Raw genomic sequence first — 14,903 nt, 5'->3', positions numbered from 1 at the left:
GCGATTTCCAACACCCCTCCAACAGCTGCCCTCCTCCAGCAGCATCCCTGTGAGGTTCAGCTCTCTCAGTGGGGTCCAACTCTGCCTCAGGGCAACGAACCAGGAGGGTTTTAATCCCCCTGCTCTGGTGCAGAGGGGCTGGCAGCAACATGATGATGTGCTTGATTCCCTCCCAAGCCCCTCCATCCCAAATAAATAAGGTTGTGTATATATATAATATATATATATATTTAAAACAAACAAACAAACAGAGCTTTCTGGGTGCTGGCGATGGAGCGAGCAAGTTAGCAGGAGGCCCAGGGCGGGGAGGACACCTCAGCCGTATTGTCCCTGGGGTGGTCCCACGGCATGGCCCGGGGTCCTGGGGGAGGAGAGGGTGACAGCGCTGCACCCACACACCCCCCACCCTGAAGCAGGCACACACAAAACCGGAGAGCAAGGCAGGTTCCTGGCTGTAGGGCATCCTCTGGCTGGTCCCCAGGGCTGCTCGTTAACGCCTTTCTCCTTCGTTAGTGCCTTCCCAAGCGAATATACACCCCACCCCTATCTCTCCATGTCCCGAAAGCAGTGTGTCCCCTTGCAGTCTGGTGTGGGGGACGGTGGGGGGACCGGGGCTCATCCCCCCAACCCCAAGCACACAGAGAACAGCCGGGTTGGAGATGAGAGGCGCTGGGGTGGGGGGTGGCAGGGAGGGGGTCAGTGCCCCCCTTCTCTGTGTACAGGGGGGCCAGCACCCCCCTTCCTCGCCGGGATGGTCCCGGGGTGGGTTGTGTGGCCATTCATGCTCTCCAGAGGAGGAGGTGGTTGGTGCTGTCGTCCCGGCCCACCGTCTCGCTGCTGCTGGTAAGGCGGAAATCCTCGTAGCCGTCCCCTCCGCTGATCACCAGCATCTTGGGTTTGGAGAGGTTGAGGGCAGGAGAACGGAGGCGCGATGGGTCTCGCTTCTCTGCTTCATTCGGCTTCTCAGCCCCTGCCAAGCACAGCACCCATCACACTGTCAGGTCAGTTTCTCCCACTCCTCATCAGCATCCCACCAACATCCTAACATCATCATCCCAGCACCCGCCCACCATCATCCCACCAGCACTGTCCCAATAGCAGGATCTCACCAGCAGGATCCCACCAGCATCATCCCACTGGCATCTCATTAACACTATCCCAGCATCACCTCAGCATAATCTTCCCACCAGCATCATCCCAACGTCACCACCACTTTCCCAGGTTCCACATCTTGGCTTCTCAAAACTCCTCCTATGCCTAAATTAGCTCCACTCACCCAAATTACTATCTCCTCACCTCCAAATGACCTTCTCCCCATTCCACCCCAACTTCGGGCCAGTCTGACTGAGACATGGCTTTCCATTGGCTTTTACTCACGGGAATTAGGGTCTCCGAGGGAAATCTGAGGTCACACAAACAACCTCCCCAGCACTGGAGCAGGGGTGGCACCCGATTTAGAATCACAGTATCGTAGAATCACCAGGTTGGAAAAGACCCATCGGATCATCGAGTCCAACCATTCCTATTTCCCTCCAGCCTAATCCTTCTCCTAGGTTTTAACAAGGCAAACGAGTGGGAACTCTGACGACTGCATTTCAAGGCTACTCTGGGTTATCTGCCAGTAGGACAACATTCCTGGTCTTGTCAAAAGCTTCCTCCCTGTATCTGCAGAGAGTCAAGAATGGCCCCTCTCCCCATCATCCCACCTACCTGTCTCCCTTGGCAACGGGAAGAGGATATCAAAGCTGTCAGGTAGTTCGATAGCAGTGAGGAAACGGACATGGCCAGTGTGACCCTGGGAGAGCCCCACCAGCACCGGGGCTGCCTTGGCTGAGATGGTGAGGGTCAGCACCACACCAGCACTGGTCCCGATCCACAGCAAGTCCTTGCATGCCAGAAGAGCCGTGATCCGAAGGCAGGCTGCCTTGTGCTGCCGGATAATGGCATCCGAGCCTGTCGAGCATCCTAGCCGTCAGCGTCCTTCCACGCCTGGCATGAGGCTGTGAACCCCATTGATGCCACCCACCTCCATTCCCAAGGGTATCTGGGGGACGTGGGACACAAGGAAAGGACCCCACACCCCCACCAGCTGGGTGCGGCCAGATTGGGCTGCCTGATTTCCCCATGGGATTATGCAGTTACCCTGGGGCTGTCCTGTTCCCACACGGGATTATGAAACCATCCAGGAGATGCCCTGTTACCTGGTGGTATTACAGAGCTGCCCAGGGGGATTAGACAGATTAGACAGTTTCCCAGTGGGATTAGACAGGTGCTCAGAGACTGCTCAATTCCTGCATAGGACTATGTGCATGCCATGGGCTGCCCTGTTTCCCTGTGGGATTATGGGGATGCCAAAGGGCTGCCCTATTCCTGCAAAGGGTTAATGCGGGTGCCCTGGGGGCTGCTGTATTTCTCTGTGGGATTATGGAGTTACTCAAGGGCTGCCCTATCAATTCACACGATAACGAAGCCACCCAGGGGATGCCCTGTGGGGTTATGAAGATCCCAGGAGATGCCCTATTCCTGAATGGGATTATGCCACCACCCAGGAGCTGCCCTGTTTCCATACGGGATTATGCAGCTGCACAGGGGCTGCCTGATTTTTCCATGGGATTATGCACACACCCATAGGTGCCCTAGTCCTGTGTAGGATTATGAAGCCACCCAAGGGATTTCATATAACCCTGTGGAGTTATATGAAATCCTATCATGCCGATGCCCAAGGAATGCCCTGTTTCTGCATGGGATTATCTGTCTGCCCAGGGTCGGTTCTGTTGTCCCGTTTCCCCGTGGGATTGTGCAGCTGCACAGCACTGAGGGTGAACTCCATGAGCATGACAAGTCAGGTTTTCTTCCCCAAACTGGGTCAGGATGCAGGAGATATTAAATTTCCCAGTGCTGGATGCTGTGAGATGTTGCATATTCATGGCAGACGATAGTCATGGATACCCACTGGAGACAGTGGTGGGCACTCACCAGAGACCTGCCATGAGTGGGACTTACCAGCGAGCATCTTGTGTACCGGAGGGGTGATATCGGCTTCAGCCAACTGCTCGTAGCTGGTGGCGTGGTAAAGCCGGACCTGGGCGCTGCTCTGGAGCGCGACCCACACGCCGGTCCCCGTGCTCACCATGCAGGTCACACTGCGCCCACTGTCCTGTCCCACCTGAAGCGTGTGCTGGGGGTGACAGAGCCACAGCGATGCCACCGATGATGCCATCGATGCCCATCACTGCCCCCATAACCTCCCACCATCACCTGCAGTACCTCTTGCGCCAACGTGGTGGTGTTGAGGATGATGACCCGGTTTTGGCAGCCACACCAGAGCCTCCCCGCCACTGCCACCATCTTGGTGATGGGGCTCCCTGGCGAGCCCAGGGACAGGGACTTGGAGTTTTGGGGGTCCCAGAAGCGGCCTGTGAAGATGAGTAGTTAAAGCATCCCCAAATAAACCCCATCTTGATCCAGCTGATGGAATGCAGTGGCTGGAGATGCCCATCTCAGTGTCCCCTTTTAGAGGAGACATGAGCTGATGTCTCCAGGGGACGCCAACAGTGGGCAGGGACCAGGAGGAAGAAGCACACCTCCACCTGACCCCAATTTTGGGGTCTCCAGCATCCCTCGAGTGACATCCATTCCCTTCCTGCAGAGGTACGGAAGCCACTGGTACCCTGAGCATCCGTCCCCAGGGAGCTACCCAAGCACTCACCCAACAGCCACTGCTTTGGGGCTGCATTTAACACCCCCCCAAACACCTTTCAATGGCCCCGATCCGGCCTCACCTGCCTCCCGCTGGTAAGCAACCAGCTCTCCATTGGCCAACGACACGAAAACCTGGTTATCCAGGTACCTGCAGGGAGAAAAATCCTTAGACAGCTGGTCAAACAAAGCCCTGCTTGGCCACCCCAACCCACCACACTGTGGACATCCTACAATGGATAATCTTCCCCACTTACAAGATGCACATGACAGCAGCAGCATGTTGCATCTTCATGCTGTTCTTCCTGTTACGGATGTTGTCTGAGGACTGGTACACATGGATGCTGTAGGAGAAGAGAAAAGCTTGAGGCTCACCTGGGATTAGGTCCACCCCATGTACGTGTCCCCCCATCCTGGGGACGTACCAGCCATCCTCAGTGCCCAGCCACATGGAGCTTTGATGGGCTTCAGGGTCAAGGCTGAGGAGATCCTCAAGGCTGCCCCGAGTGAAGGAGCCACGGCTGGAGCGGCGCAGAGCTCGCCCGTCCGTGGGGCTCTCGCCGTGCTGGTTTTGGCCATAGGTGCCGGTGATGTGCATGAAGCCGGGTTCTTGCTCTTCCTCTGAGCTTGTCGTCTCTGCCACTGCCTCCTTGCAGCTTTGGATCTCTTCATCTGTGGAAGAGAAGGAGGAATGAATGGATCAAACCAGGACCACCTGACACTCACCAAAGTGATGGGGAAGAGACCATGCGTCTCCTTGCAATGTCAAGCCCAGGGGAGGATGCTGAGCTTCAAAATCCACCAGATTTTACCCGAAGCCACCAGCCCCATCCCAGCACCATGGTGTTGGGCTGATGCCTCCAAGTATTTCTTTTCCTGGGATTTCATTGGCTCAAAAGCCTCCAACTGCAGATTTTCCCAAGGAATGCAAGCCAGAGTGGCCCAAACAATGGAGCTGCCCGTCATTTTGGGGGAAAAAAAAGTGGTTTTTTTGCTAAGCAGGGGCTGGGAAGGACTCACTGCCAAAGCTGGAGGAGATGGTGGAGTGGCTGGCTTGGCTCTGCAGTGTCCCCGAAGGACTGGGTGAGGACTCGTCATCCGTGTCATCACTATCAAAAGGCACCAGCTCCCTGTTGCCACCGTCAACTGGCTCTGAGAGCTCCAGTGACGAACCCGAGATTGAGATGTGCAGGCACGGCTGTGGCCCTGCATCCTCCGGCTGTGCTGGCATCGGGTCCGAGGAGGGGCTGCCCACCGGCTCGGCACGCTCCCTGCCGTGATGAGGGAAGGGGAGAAAGAAGCAGCTCCAGCATCGCCCTGTGCCTGTCGGCTCCGCGGTGCCAGTGGGGATGTCCTACCTATATGCCCGCTTGAGACCAGGAACAGAGGCGATACAGAGGATCCTAGCGGAGCAGACGGCGATACATGCCTCCACCGTGGGCTCCTTTCGGATGCTAAGTAAACAAACCTGTCCCACGTAACCATCACTGTTGCAAACCCAAACCTCATGAGAGCTTTCTGGGCTGCCGTGGCTGGGAGAAGCACAAGAAAACTGTAAGGGAGCAAAAGATGGGATGAGTTGGGTCAGTTGGGAATGACACAGGAGCTCTCGGTACCTGGTGACAAGCCCACCAGGATGGGGAAGACTGTGGCTTCTTTGGGATGCTTGAACCCAGCCACCAAGTACCTGCATCCCACTGCGTGTCTTCATGATAGGGATGGCCTTGAGGAACTCCGGGTCCAGGCAGTTTTTGCTGGATGCTGGGAAAATCAAATTGGAAGATGAAGAAGTGATGGAGAAAAGGGGTTTACCAAGGTGGGGATGTGATGCCAAGCCCACCACTCTGTCCACCTCCCCAGTCCCTGGTTATTACCCAGCTTCTTCTTGGCGTCCTCGAAGGCTTGCTCAAAGCTGAGCCGAGCATCAGGGTTGGGGAACTCAAAGATGAAGGACTCGGTGCCATCAGCTTTGGTGGTGCTGAGTTCCATCTTGTTGGGCGGGAAGGCCATGCTGAAGGACAGGGATTGCTTCTCTGCCAGGTCCCGGTGGATGGCAGCCATCATGTCCTTGATCACATCATCCAGGCTCTGGAGACAAGGACAACATTTCAGCTCCCAGGGATGGGCCACCACCAGCTACATGCCCAATGATGCCCACATCCTTCCCCTAGCATCCTTCAGAGGCTGCCCTAGCCACCCTGTGGCTTTGGACCTGGTGGCATCTGGGCTGTCAGAGGATAGTCATGGCCACCAGCCCTGCCATGGGTTCTCCCTCCTGGGAGGACATCTCAGGTGGCCCCATGGGGAATGTGTCCAGCTAGGGAACAGCACCAGGGCCACCATGTAATGCTGCCCTCACCCACCCCTGAGCATTCCTTGGAGGCTGACCCAATCCCATTGTGGCCTTGGGGTTGGTAGTGTCTGGGCCCTTTGAGGACACTCACGGCCACCATCCCTTCCACAGGTTCTCCCTCCCGCTGATGACATCCTGGGGGTTCCCACAGGGAATGTGTCCAGCCAAGGAACAGCACCAGGGCCACCACACCCATACCTGGTGGGGGAAGCTGAGAGTCTCTGACAGCTTGCTGATCTGCCCCAACGTGCTGAGGTCTTCATCCAGGCGGCAGATGCTTTTCTGAACGCTCTCCCGGTTGGTGGCTTGTGAGGCACCTGTGTGGGAACACACCTGCAACATTAACTCCTTCCTCCCTGGTGCCATGAAAGAGAACCTTCTCCCTACCAGCTGGGGATGAGCAATGGCTTTTGGGATGGGGTGGGACACTCCAGCAGGCGGTGACAGACCTTTGACGATGTCCACGTCCTCCAGTGGTAGCTTCCAGAGCAGTTTGTACTTGCTGGCAGTGTCAATCACACTAGCTGCCGTGTACCTGCGAGGTTAGGGGGTATGGCTGAGCTGCACCCACATCCCAAGCACCCTAAAGCCAGGCCAGCTGGCAGGGTTTATCCTAGTTGTTTCTCCCAAGGCTGGTGGTACTCACAGGCTCATGGAGCTGCGTCGGAGGGAGCCTGACTTGCGTTTCAGCGTGGTGCACACCAGCAGGTCCGTGAAGAGGAAGAAGGAGCGGTCCTTCTTCCCACCCACTGCCTTCTGTGGAGTGGTGGGAGACACCAAGGGGTTAACACCTGGCCCCCACATTGCTGGTGCTGGGAGCGATCCCTGCCTCAGTTTCCTCACGCATTGCCTTTGCACGGGGAGGCTGCAGGGAGGAACGTCTCCCACAACAACATCTGCACAGGGTCTGGCTGTGTCCTCACAAGGATAAAAGTGGACATGGGTGCAATGGTCACGTGGGCAAAGCCACAAGGTCCCACTCACGGGGAAGTGTCAGGGCCATGGGAATGCTAAGCATGGGTTCACTGTGGTCCCCACCTCCAGCCTCTGTCCTGGGGCTACTGTGGGCTCTCCTGGCCTCCTGCCTACTCCAGAATCCATCTTTCCCCACGCACTTCGGGGATTTTATATTGTCTCCACCTGTCTGTTATCCATTCATCTGTCCATCCTTTCGTCTATGCTTCAATTCACCCAATCTGTCTGTCCATCCATCCACCCATTCACCTTCCATCCATTCTTCTGTCCATTCTTCCATCCAGCCCGCCATCTGTCTGTCCATCCTTCTGTCTATCCTTTCCTATATCCATCCATCTTTCCTTCCTTCCTTCCATCCATCCATCCATCCATCCATCCATCCATCCATCCATCCATCCATCCATCCATCCATCTGTCCATCCACAGCCTCCCATGGGCACACAGCCGCCCCACAATCCGCAACCACAGCCTCCCACTGCCCTGCCTGGTGCATGGTGCCACAGCCCTGTTGGGGACAAGAGACCATTCTGCTCTTACCACTTCCACCACCATCTCCTGACGCAGGAACCTGCGGAGCGGGGCCTGGAGCTGTTGAGATAAGGAGAGTCATGAGCACGGAGCCCTGAGGGGAACCTTCACAGTCTTTGTCCCTGCAGCACCCACGCCCCACCGTATCAGACATGGCACCCTGGCCCCTTCCCAAATCCCCAGGAACCCATCTAGGCCAAGATGGGAAAACAGGACCCAGAGGACAAAACAAGTGGCACAGCCTGGAGTGACCCAGAAAAAGCAGAAATGGTTGCACTTTGGGGAGAAGACCACCCCGCCCCTAAGGCCCCATACGTACGTCCTCCATCCCTTCAATGTGGGACTCAATCTCCTGCACAATCCGAGCATTCCTCTCCACCTCCTCTGCACTCTTCATGCCCTTGTTGATCCTCTCAGCCACTTGCTTGATGTTGCGCTGAGCGTCAATGAGAAATGGGTGGTCGGGGTGGTCTTCTGGTGTGTGTTTCAGGAGGTCCTACCACAGGGACACAGCCAGGACATGACCATGGGCAAAGCCTAGGCACCGGTTATGCCACAACATCCCCTACCATGCCACTGGCTGCTGGGAATGGAAACCAGCCCCAAGGAGGGTACGTTTTGCAGAGGAATTTAGCTTTGAGCTTTGGCCACCACCAGTCTAGTCTTCGCCACCTCTAAAGAGGCCACCAGCTCCTGCAAGAATGTCATCACCTTAACTGGACACCTGAAATTTATCTTTGGAAGTGTTCAAGGCCAGGCTGGATGAGGCTTTGAGCAACTTGATCTAGTGGAAGATGGCCCTACCCGTGGCAAAGGATTGGACTAGATGACCTTCAGCCCAAACCATTCTGTGATTCTTATTAAAGTGTGTCCCCATCAGCCTTGGTACCAAGAAGAGTGACCCTAGCATGGGGAAACTGAGGCACAGAGGGGGTGACAGTGAGACTGGTCCCAAAATGGCACTGCAGCGTTCAGCCTCCTGGAAGAAAGGCAGAGGAGTAGGGGACCACACACCCATAGAGATGTGCTGGGTGGGACAGTGAGGTGACAGTCAAGACTTTGTGTCAAGGGATGGGAAAAGGTTCTGGGAAATATGTGAGACTCCTAAAAGCTCTAGTTATGTGGAAGCAAAGAGGAGCCATGGTCTCTTCTGCTCCAAGCACAGAACAGATGCCTTCCTGCCTCCTACCCAGCCACCCACACCCACCTTCACCAGCAGCTCATATCGTGGGATCCTCTGCACTGGCTTGATCATCAGGTCAGACAGAGCTTGCTTCTCCTTGTTCTCGCGCATGCTTTGCTGCAAAACACCAGTGGAGGACAAATACAGGCCTGTTAGGTGGAATGCAGCAGGGAACCCGCGTCTCACCAGTCCAGGACCTGGAACAACATCTATTCGGGGTCAGGGTGACCCGTTTTACACCATCTGGAGTGACTCCAGTTCAACCCAATCTGGCCTCTTTCCAATAAAATCAAGAAGAAGGTGGGGGCAAAAGTCCAAGTCTGACTGTATATTTACCAGTTTGCTCCCATTAACCCCCATCCCTCTCCACCAGCAGCCTTGTAGGTGGCTCTGAACCTTGGCTTGCGTCTATAGGGAGAGGAACCAGGACCCACCTCCAGGAACTTAATGAATGCTGGCCGGGCTTCCTTGGCAATCCTGACGGCATCCTTGGCATTGAGGAAGTTATCGATGTAGGCAGAGTAGATGTTCACCAGCACATCCTTGGAGAACTAGGAGGGGAAAAGAGAGCAGGGAAAAAAGCAGATAGGTCCAGCACAGATCTTCTGGGCACGCCTAGGAAAAGCTGCCCCAAGGGTTAATCCTGGCTCTGGACTGGTGTGAGGAGGGCTCATTCACTGCCTGTCCCCCTCGATTTTTCAGCCCTGACATTTCTGCTCTCAAGGCAGAGACGCTGAGCTGCAGACGCAGCTGGTCGCTGCAACACCCTGCTGTTACGCTAAGCAGACGGTGGGCCTGGAGATTGTCTTCCGTTCTGCATCTCAGGCGTGTTTGGCTTGTCTTTTAATCGCTCTCCTGCCTCCTGCTCCAAAATTACTCCTGCTGGGACTATGCCCGAGAACAGGCATGCCTGGTTTCCTCAGGGGAAATCTACCCTGTGAAGACCTACCGACTGCACAAGGAGGTCGCCCACTTTTTGCTTCTCATGCCAGTTCTGCACGCAGTCATGGATCTGCTCCAGAAACTGCTCGTGGTGCTCCAGCAGCTCAGGGATCTGGTCAAAGATCTCATCCACCAGCGATGGGTCACACAGCAGTGAGTTCTCTGGCTGCTTCAGTGGCTTCATGTAACCCTGTTGGGAAGCAAAGTCATCGGGGTCCCCACAGATTTCTTTTCCTGCCCCCTCATTATGACCTTTTTAACCCCTGTAAATATGGGGACTGGTGGCATCCTGCAGCAGTGGGTTCCCCCAGTGGACACTAGGCTGTGGGACACATCAGAAGGACCAGACAGCAGTGTCGCAACAGGTTTTGCACCCCAGCCTCCCTCGGTCTACCCCACCAGGTAGTGTAGGCAGTGGGACAGTCTGCATGAGGAACCCCCAAAGCACAGTGTCCTCTGTCCTGCAGCCGCAGCCTCAAGAGGCTCCAAACCTTTGTTGTTATAAGTCATGGTCACCTCCATCTGCTACACAGCCTGACCCAGGTCGGGGATCATGGCAGCACGACCTTGGGATCCAAAAGCTGGTGGCTTCCTGGTTGGATTTAGAGTGTTTGGGACCAGGAGAGGCTGGGGTGAGCTGGGTGGAGCATCTCTTGGGCAATTGCCAAAGAGCAATGCAAAGGGTTAGTAGGAAAACTGGGACAAAAGCATGTCCTCTGCAAGGCTAGGCGGGCAGCTCTGCTACAAAGCAGTACCCCCAGGAACAGAGAAGATGGATTTGCAAGGTATGTGGGATGAAAAAGGCCTTTTCAGGCCTTGTCTCCTCCTCAGCCCAACCAGTACAGGGTGCTAGTGTCCTTCAGGATGCTGGGAGGACCATGGAGCTGATCGGTGAGGACAGGGCCCACTGCTGCTTCAGACATCTCTAAGCTGGTGAGGTAGGAGTCATTCTCCAAGGATGAGGTTCCTCAGACTGATGGTACCTCGTGAAGACCCAAATTAGAAAGGCCAAATCCTTCCTGAGGTTCATAACCTGCTTCACTTGCCCTACTGTGGCCAACATTTCCAGCAAGAGCTGGGCTGGGCTGTGCCACACATCCCACCCACTATGAAAATGGGGGAGTGAGGACCAGATGGGGAAGAAGAGCATGGAGCCAGCCCCTGCCTCAGCACATGAGGAGCATAGGCAGGACTTGCCCATGCACCATCTGGCTTGCCGGAAGATGATATTCCAAGGTGGTCCCCACCCCTGGTAGCCATCATGCTACATGCCACTGGGCCAAATCACAGGTCCAAGCACCTTGTCCCAGCTAAGACAGGGAGCAGGGGACAGCTAGAGCCTATGACTCTCCCCAGAAAGCCAGCTTCCCCTGGCTGCACTGTACCAGGACACGTCCAATGGGCAAGAGCTCAGGCATTAATGCCCTGTGGCTCCAACCTGTGTCCAACCAGTCCCTCCAGTAGGGAATCAGTGATCCCCACTCCCCAACAAGCCTCCCTGTCGCATCTCAGAGGACACAGCCCATGAGACAGGCTATGTCCATGCCAACTCCGGCAGGGACACCACTTGACCCCAAATCATGTACAGCTTCTCTAAAAATAAGCCCCAAAGCCAGGACCTTCTCCCCGTCCAAGCCAACATCTGCACTGGGAGCAGTCTCCTGCAGTAACATCTGGCAGAGCACATCTGGGTCCACTATGGGGGCACCCTCGCAAGAGATTTATTGGGAAAGCTGGGTGTTGGGATGATGGGTGCCCCACGCTCTAGTGGACATTCCCAGCAGATGTCCTACAGGCATCACTTTGTATCAGAGCAGAGCTCTGATTTGTTGGTGTTCCCATCTGCAGCGATGTGGCTGGACAACCAACACCTACGTTAGCATGTCCTAGTCTCCATGGTGTTGACCTTCATTAACATCTGAAATGTGGGGTGGACACTCTGGCCATGCTACTTAAGCAGTGCTGGAAGCAGCACAATAAAAAAAGGACCTAGAAAAACCCTTGGCCCATGGCTGCAGGTGATGATGCCAAGCAGAACATAGGGGTCATGGGAACTGGGGGTGTAAAGGGCCCCCCAACATGGAATGGCAATCTGAAACGGAGCAGGAGATGGGGTGCAACATGAGGAAGAACTTTTGGGGGGCAAGCAGGGGAAGGGGCTTGGAGACACAATACCTGCCAGGTGACAACACACGAGGAATGTTAAGGGCTTGATTTGTGGGACAGAGGTGACTCCCACACCTTATTATTGGCACTTTTGCTACACTGCTCCCACCTCCTGTCCTGCTGTCCCTAACATCCCCACGCCACATCAGTGCTGGTAGAGCACCCACAGCTGGGGGTGTGACTTGGGGTCCCGGGGATAGTGACAAGCAACGGATGGTCACGCCATGATGTGGTTTGGATGCCACATCCCCAGCCATGCCGCATTACCTGCATCAAGGTGCGCAAGGACTCCACGTAGGACTGCTCTGTGTCCAGCAGTGTCATGATGACGTGTTTCCTCATGTCCTGCCCAGATGGAAAGAAAGACAAGATGAGTTTTAGGGTGACAAGACGGAGGGGAGCTACGTGGCTGGTGCCGGTGCCAGCGCAGGGGCTCAGCGGGGAGGCTGAACACTGGAGGAGCCCTGCTGGCGTTCAGCTCCCCTCCACTCCCTCTCCACCCTGATGGAGGAATCTGGGAGGATTAGGAAGTACATGACACCGAGCGCACAGAGACGCCTGGTTTCCTCCACGGCCGCGTCAGGAGCCCGCCCTGGATCTCACAGCCCTACATGGGTCGGTCCCGGCACCCTCCGTCTCTCCGGCGGCTCCACTCAGAGCAGTCCCGTAGGAATTTGCCTCCAGCCCGGCACCCCAGGCACCCCAGCGCTGGGCTGTGGCCCTGCAGGAAAGGGATGAATGGGATCAGAGGACCACAGGGAGGTGGTGGTGTGGCATAATCTGCCAGTCTGGGGGAGCAGATGGGTCAAGATGGGTCTTGGTTGTGGGGCTTGGAGACGCCCCCATAGTGTGCAGCACCCAGGACGATGCGCCGGCAGCTCATCCCAGGAGTAAGATCCTCCAGAGCCCACAGTGCGAGATACCCTGCAAGTTTTGGGTGCAGAGATGCTCCAGAGACCCTGGGTGCAATGACACCCCAAAAGTTTTGGGTGCAGAGGTGCTCCAGAAACCCTGGGAGCAGAGACATCCAAAATGGGCAAAAATGTTCCAGAGACACCCCTAAAGTTTTGTGCGTGGAGACGCTTCAGGGACCCTGGGTGCAGAGACACCCCAAAAGCTTCACGTGTGGAGATGGTCCAGAGACCCTGTGTGTGAGATACTCCAAATGTTTTGGATGCAGAGATATTCCGATGGGCCTGGGCATGAGATATCCCGGTATTTTGGGTACAGTGACACTCCTGATACTCTGTGTGCAAAGATACTCCAAATGTTTTCATGCCATGATACGCTGGAGGTATCCTGGGTGCAGTGATACACCAAAAATTTTTGGTGTGGAGATGCTCTTAAGGCCCTGGGTGTGAGAAGCCTGAGAAATTTTGGATACAGAGACCTTCCACAGGCCCTGGGAAAAGAGATGCTCCAAGGTGCTGGATATGGAGACATTGTAATGGTTCTATTCACGGAGGCTATCCAAAGGACCCCAAGCTTTGGGTGCAGGAACACCCCAGGGTCCCTGGATGCTTGGACACCTCCAAGACCCTGGGTGCAGAGACACCCCAAGCTGTAAGTGTGAGACACTCCAAAGTCGCTGGAGGCCTAGAAACCCCTAGGGCCCTGGGTATAGAGATGCCTCAATGGCCCTGGGTGTGTAGATGCTCCAATGATCCTGGGCACAGAGAAACTCTAAGTGTCCCATTAATGGAAATACCCCAAAGACGGGGACACTCCATATGCTGTAGGTGCACGGATATGTCCGTACAGACAAGGACCATCCAAAGGTCCATCCAAAGGTTGGTTGGACACCCCAACAGCGCTGGGTGCAGAGATGTCCCATGGGGACAGCATGCGTTGGGAGCAGGTTCCCTTGAACTGGTGCCACTATGGAGGCTGCCAGAGCCACCAAACCCCTGTGACTCCAATGTTCTCATGGAATGAACCCACGTTCCCCAGGCCATGAGGGCTGTGTGTCCCCCACTGGTCCCAGTGGGGACACAGGTGCCATGAAGCTGCTCAGCAGCCAGGGAAGGAAGCTCTAACTCAGCCATCCTCACCACAGATGGAGGCAATCATCTCCCCAGTGGTACCTATGGAGCTATGGGAAGGTATCCTGGCCAGATCCTGCTTGGTGCTCGCAAACAGAGACGTGCCTCAGTTTCCCCACTCGCCCACCAAGGTGATATTAGTCTTTTCAGCCAAACAAGACAGAAACTGCTGTCCAGAGCCAAATATTATAGTAACGAGTCAAAGGTACCCCAGGAAATCTGACCCCCAAAACACATTGAAGCTGGGGTACGTGGGGACATCAGCTGAGACCTCCTCACTACATTACAGCCTGACATTTATTAACACTTGAATTGCCACATTAATTTGTTGTAATAATGGGCTGAAGGGCACTCACTGGAGGGTAGGCTTTAGGGGTGCAGAGTGCCTGACTCCCCTGTCCTGACTCAGTTTCCTCAGCCCTCACACAGCCTGTAGTTCCCTGCCTCAATAAAATGCTCCTGTCATTTTTCTGGAGCCATCTCAGCTCAGGACTGAAGCAAAGGGCCAGATTAGTGATCTGACCGGGCTCAGCACCACATGTCGCACCTGTGGCTGGGGATTTGCTGCAGCTGGGAGATGCAGGATGAGGCCCAGTCGCTGGCAAGGGGATTTCTTTCAACCATTACAGCATCTGTATTATTCCAATGGTGGGAAAATCCCACTGGGATGAGCAGGAGCTGAGGGTAACGCATCATCCTGTCAGGGCAAAGCAGTACCTGGGTGTGGGCAGGATTTGCCCTACTGCATCCTTTTTACCTCAGTAAAGCCTCTCCCCCATGGAGCTGATGTTGCTTCAGTCTCCATCTGCTCTCCCTGAGGACTCCCCTGCCGCACCCTGGCCTCATCCTGCCTCCCTCGAGACGCTCAGCACCCTCAAGATCAACCCCCTGCCATGATGGGAATTGGGGCATTTCCCCACCAGCCGATGCCTCCGCACTGTAAACCAGCACTAGGGGGGTTGTAGCAGGGATGGCTCCAGAGCCCCCATCATTCTGTCCAGGTGCCCTGCGATCC

The 14,903-nt window shown here is 55.5% G+C and overlaps 1 protein-coding gene across 1 annotated transcript in view; it reads right to left on the bottom strand.

The window, feature by feature from the left end:
- Positions 1-201: 201 nt before the first annotated feature.
- Positions 202-14,903, bottom strand: part of ARHGEF17 (Rho guanine nucleotide exchange factor 17) — a 297,301-nt gene continuing 282,599 nt past the window's right edge. Inside the window, exons 3-22 of the mRNA XM_069883328.1 lie at positions 12,114-12,191; positions 9,688-9,870; positions 9,173-9,289; positions 8,763-8,855; positions 7,875-8,051; positions 7,565-7,615; positions 6,699-6,808; positions 6,502-6,587; positions 6,251-6,369; positions 5,574-5,787; positions 5,387-5,460; positions 5,058-5,251; positions 4,720-4,970; positions 4,125-4,371; positions 3,957-4,043; positions 3,783-3,850; positions 3,268-3,416; positions 3,004-3,178; positions 1,711-1,953; positions 202-970 (exon numbers count right to left, since the gene is read on the bottom strand). Of these exons, the coding sequence (XP_069739429.1) occupies positions 780-970; positions 1,711-1,953; positions 3,004-3,178; positions 3,268-3,416; positions 3,783-3,850; positions 3,957-4,043; positions 4,125-4,371; positions 4,720-4,970; positions 5,058-5,251; positions 5,387-5,460; positions 5,574-5,787; positions 6,251-6,369; positions 6,502-6,587; positions 6,699-6,808; positions 7,565-7,615; positions 7,875-8,051; positions 8,763-8,855; positions 9,173-9,289; positions 9,688-9,870; positions 12,114-12,191 (2,907 nt within the window). The 3' untranslated portion in view covers positions 202-779. The remainder of the gene's footprint in view (positions 971-1,710; positions 1,954-3,003; positions 3,179-3,267; positions 3,417-3,782; positions 3,851-3,956; positions 4,044-4,124; positions 4,372-4,719; positions 4,971-5,057; positions 5,252-5,386; positions 5,461-5,573; positions 5,788-6,250; positions 6,370-6,501; positions 6,588-6,698; positions 6,809-7,564; positions 7,616-7,874; positions 8,052-8,762; positions 8,856-9,172; positions 9,290-9,687; positions 9,871-12,113; positions 12,192-14,903) is intronic.

Source organism: Phaenicophaeus curvirostris, chromosome 1 (assembly GCF_032191515.1).
Source record: "Phaenicophaeus curvirostris isolate KB17595 chromosome 1, BPBGC_Pcur_1.0, whole genome shotgun sequence".
Classification (NCBI taxonomy): Eukaryota; Metazoa; Chordata; class Aves; order Cuculiformes; family Cuculidae; genus Phaenicophaeus; species Phaenicophaeus curvirostris.
The sequence above is the reverse complement of the archived record's forward strand: the minus strand, read 5'-3'. Positions and strand labels throughout refer to the sequence as shown.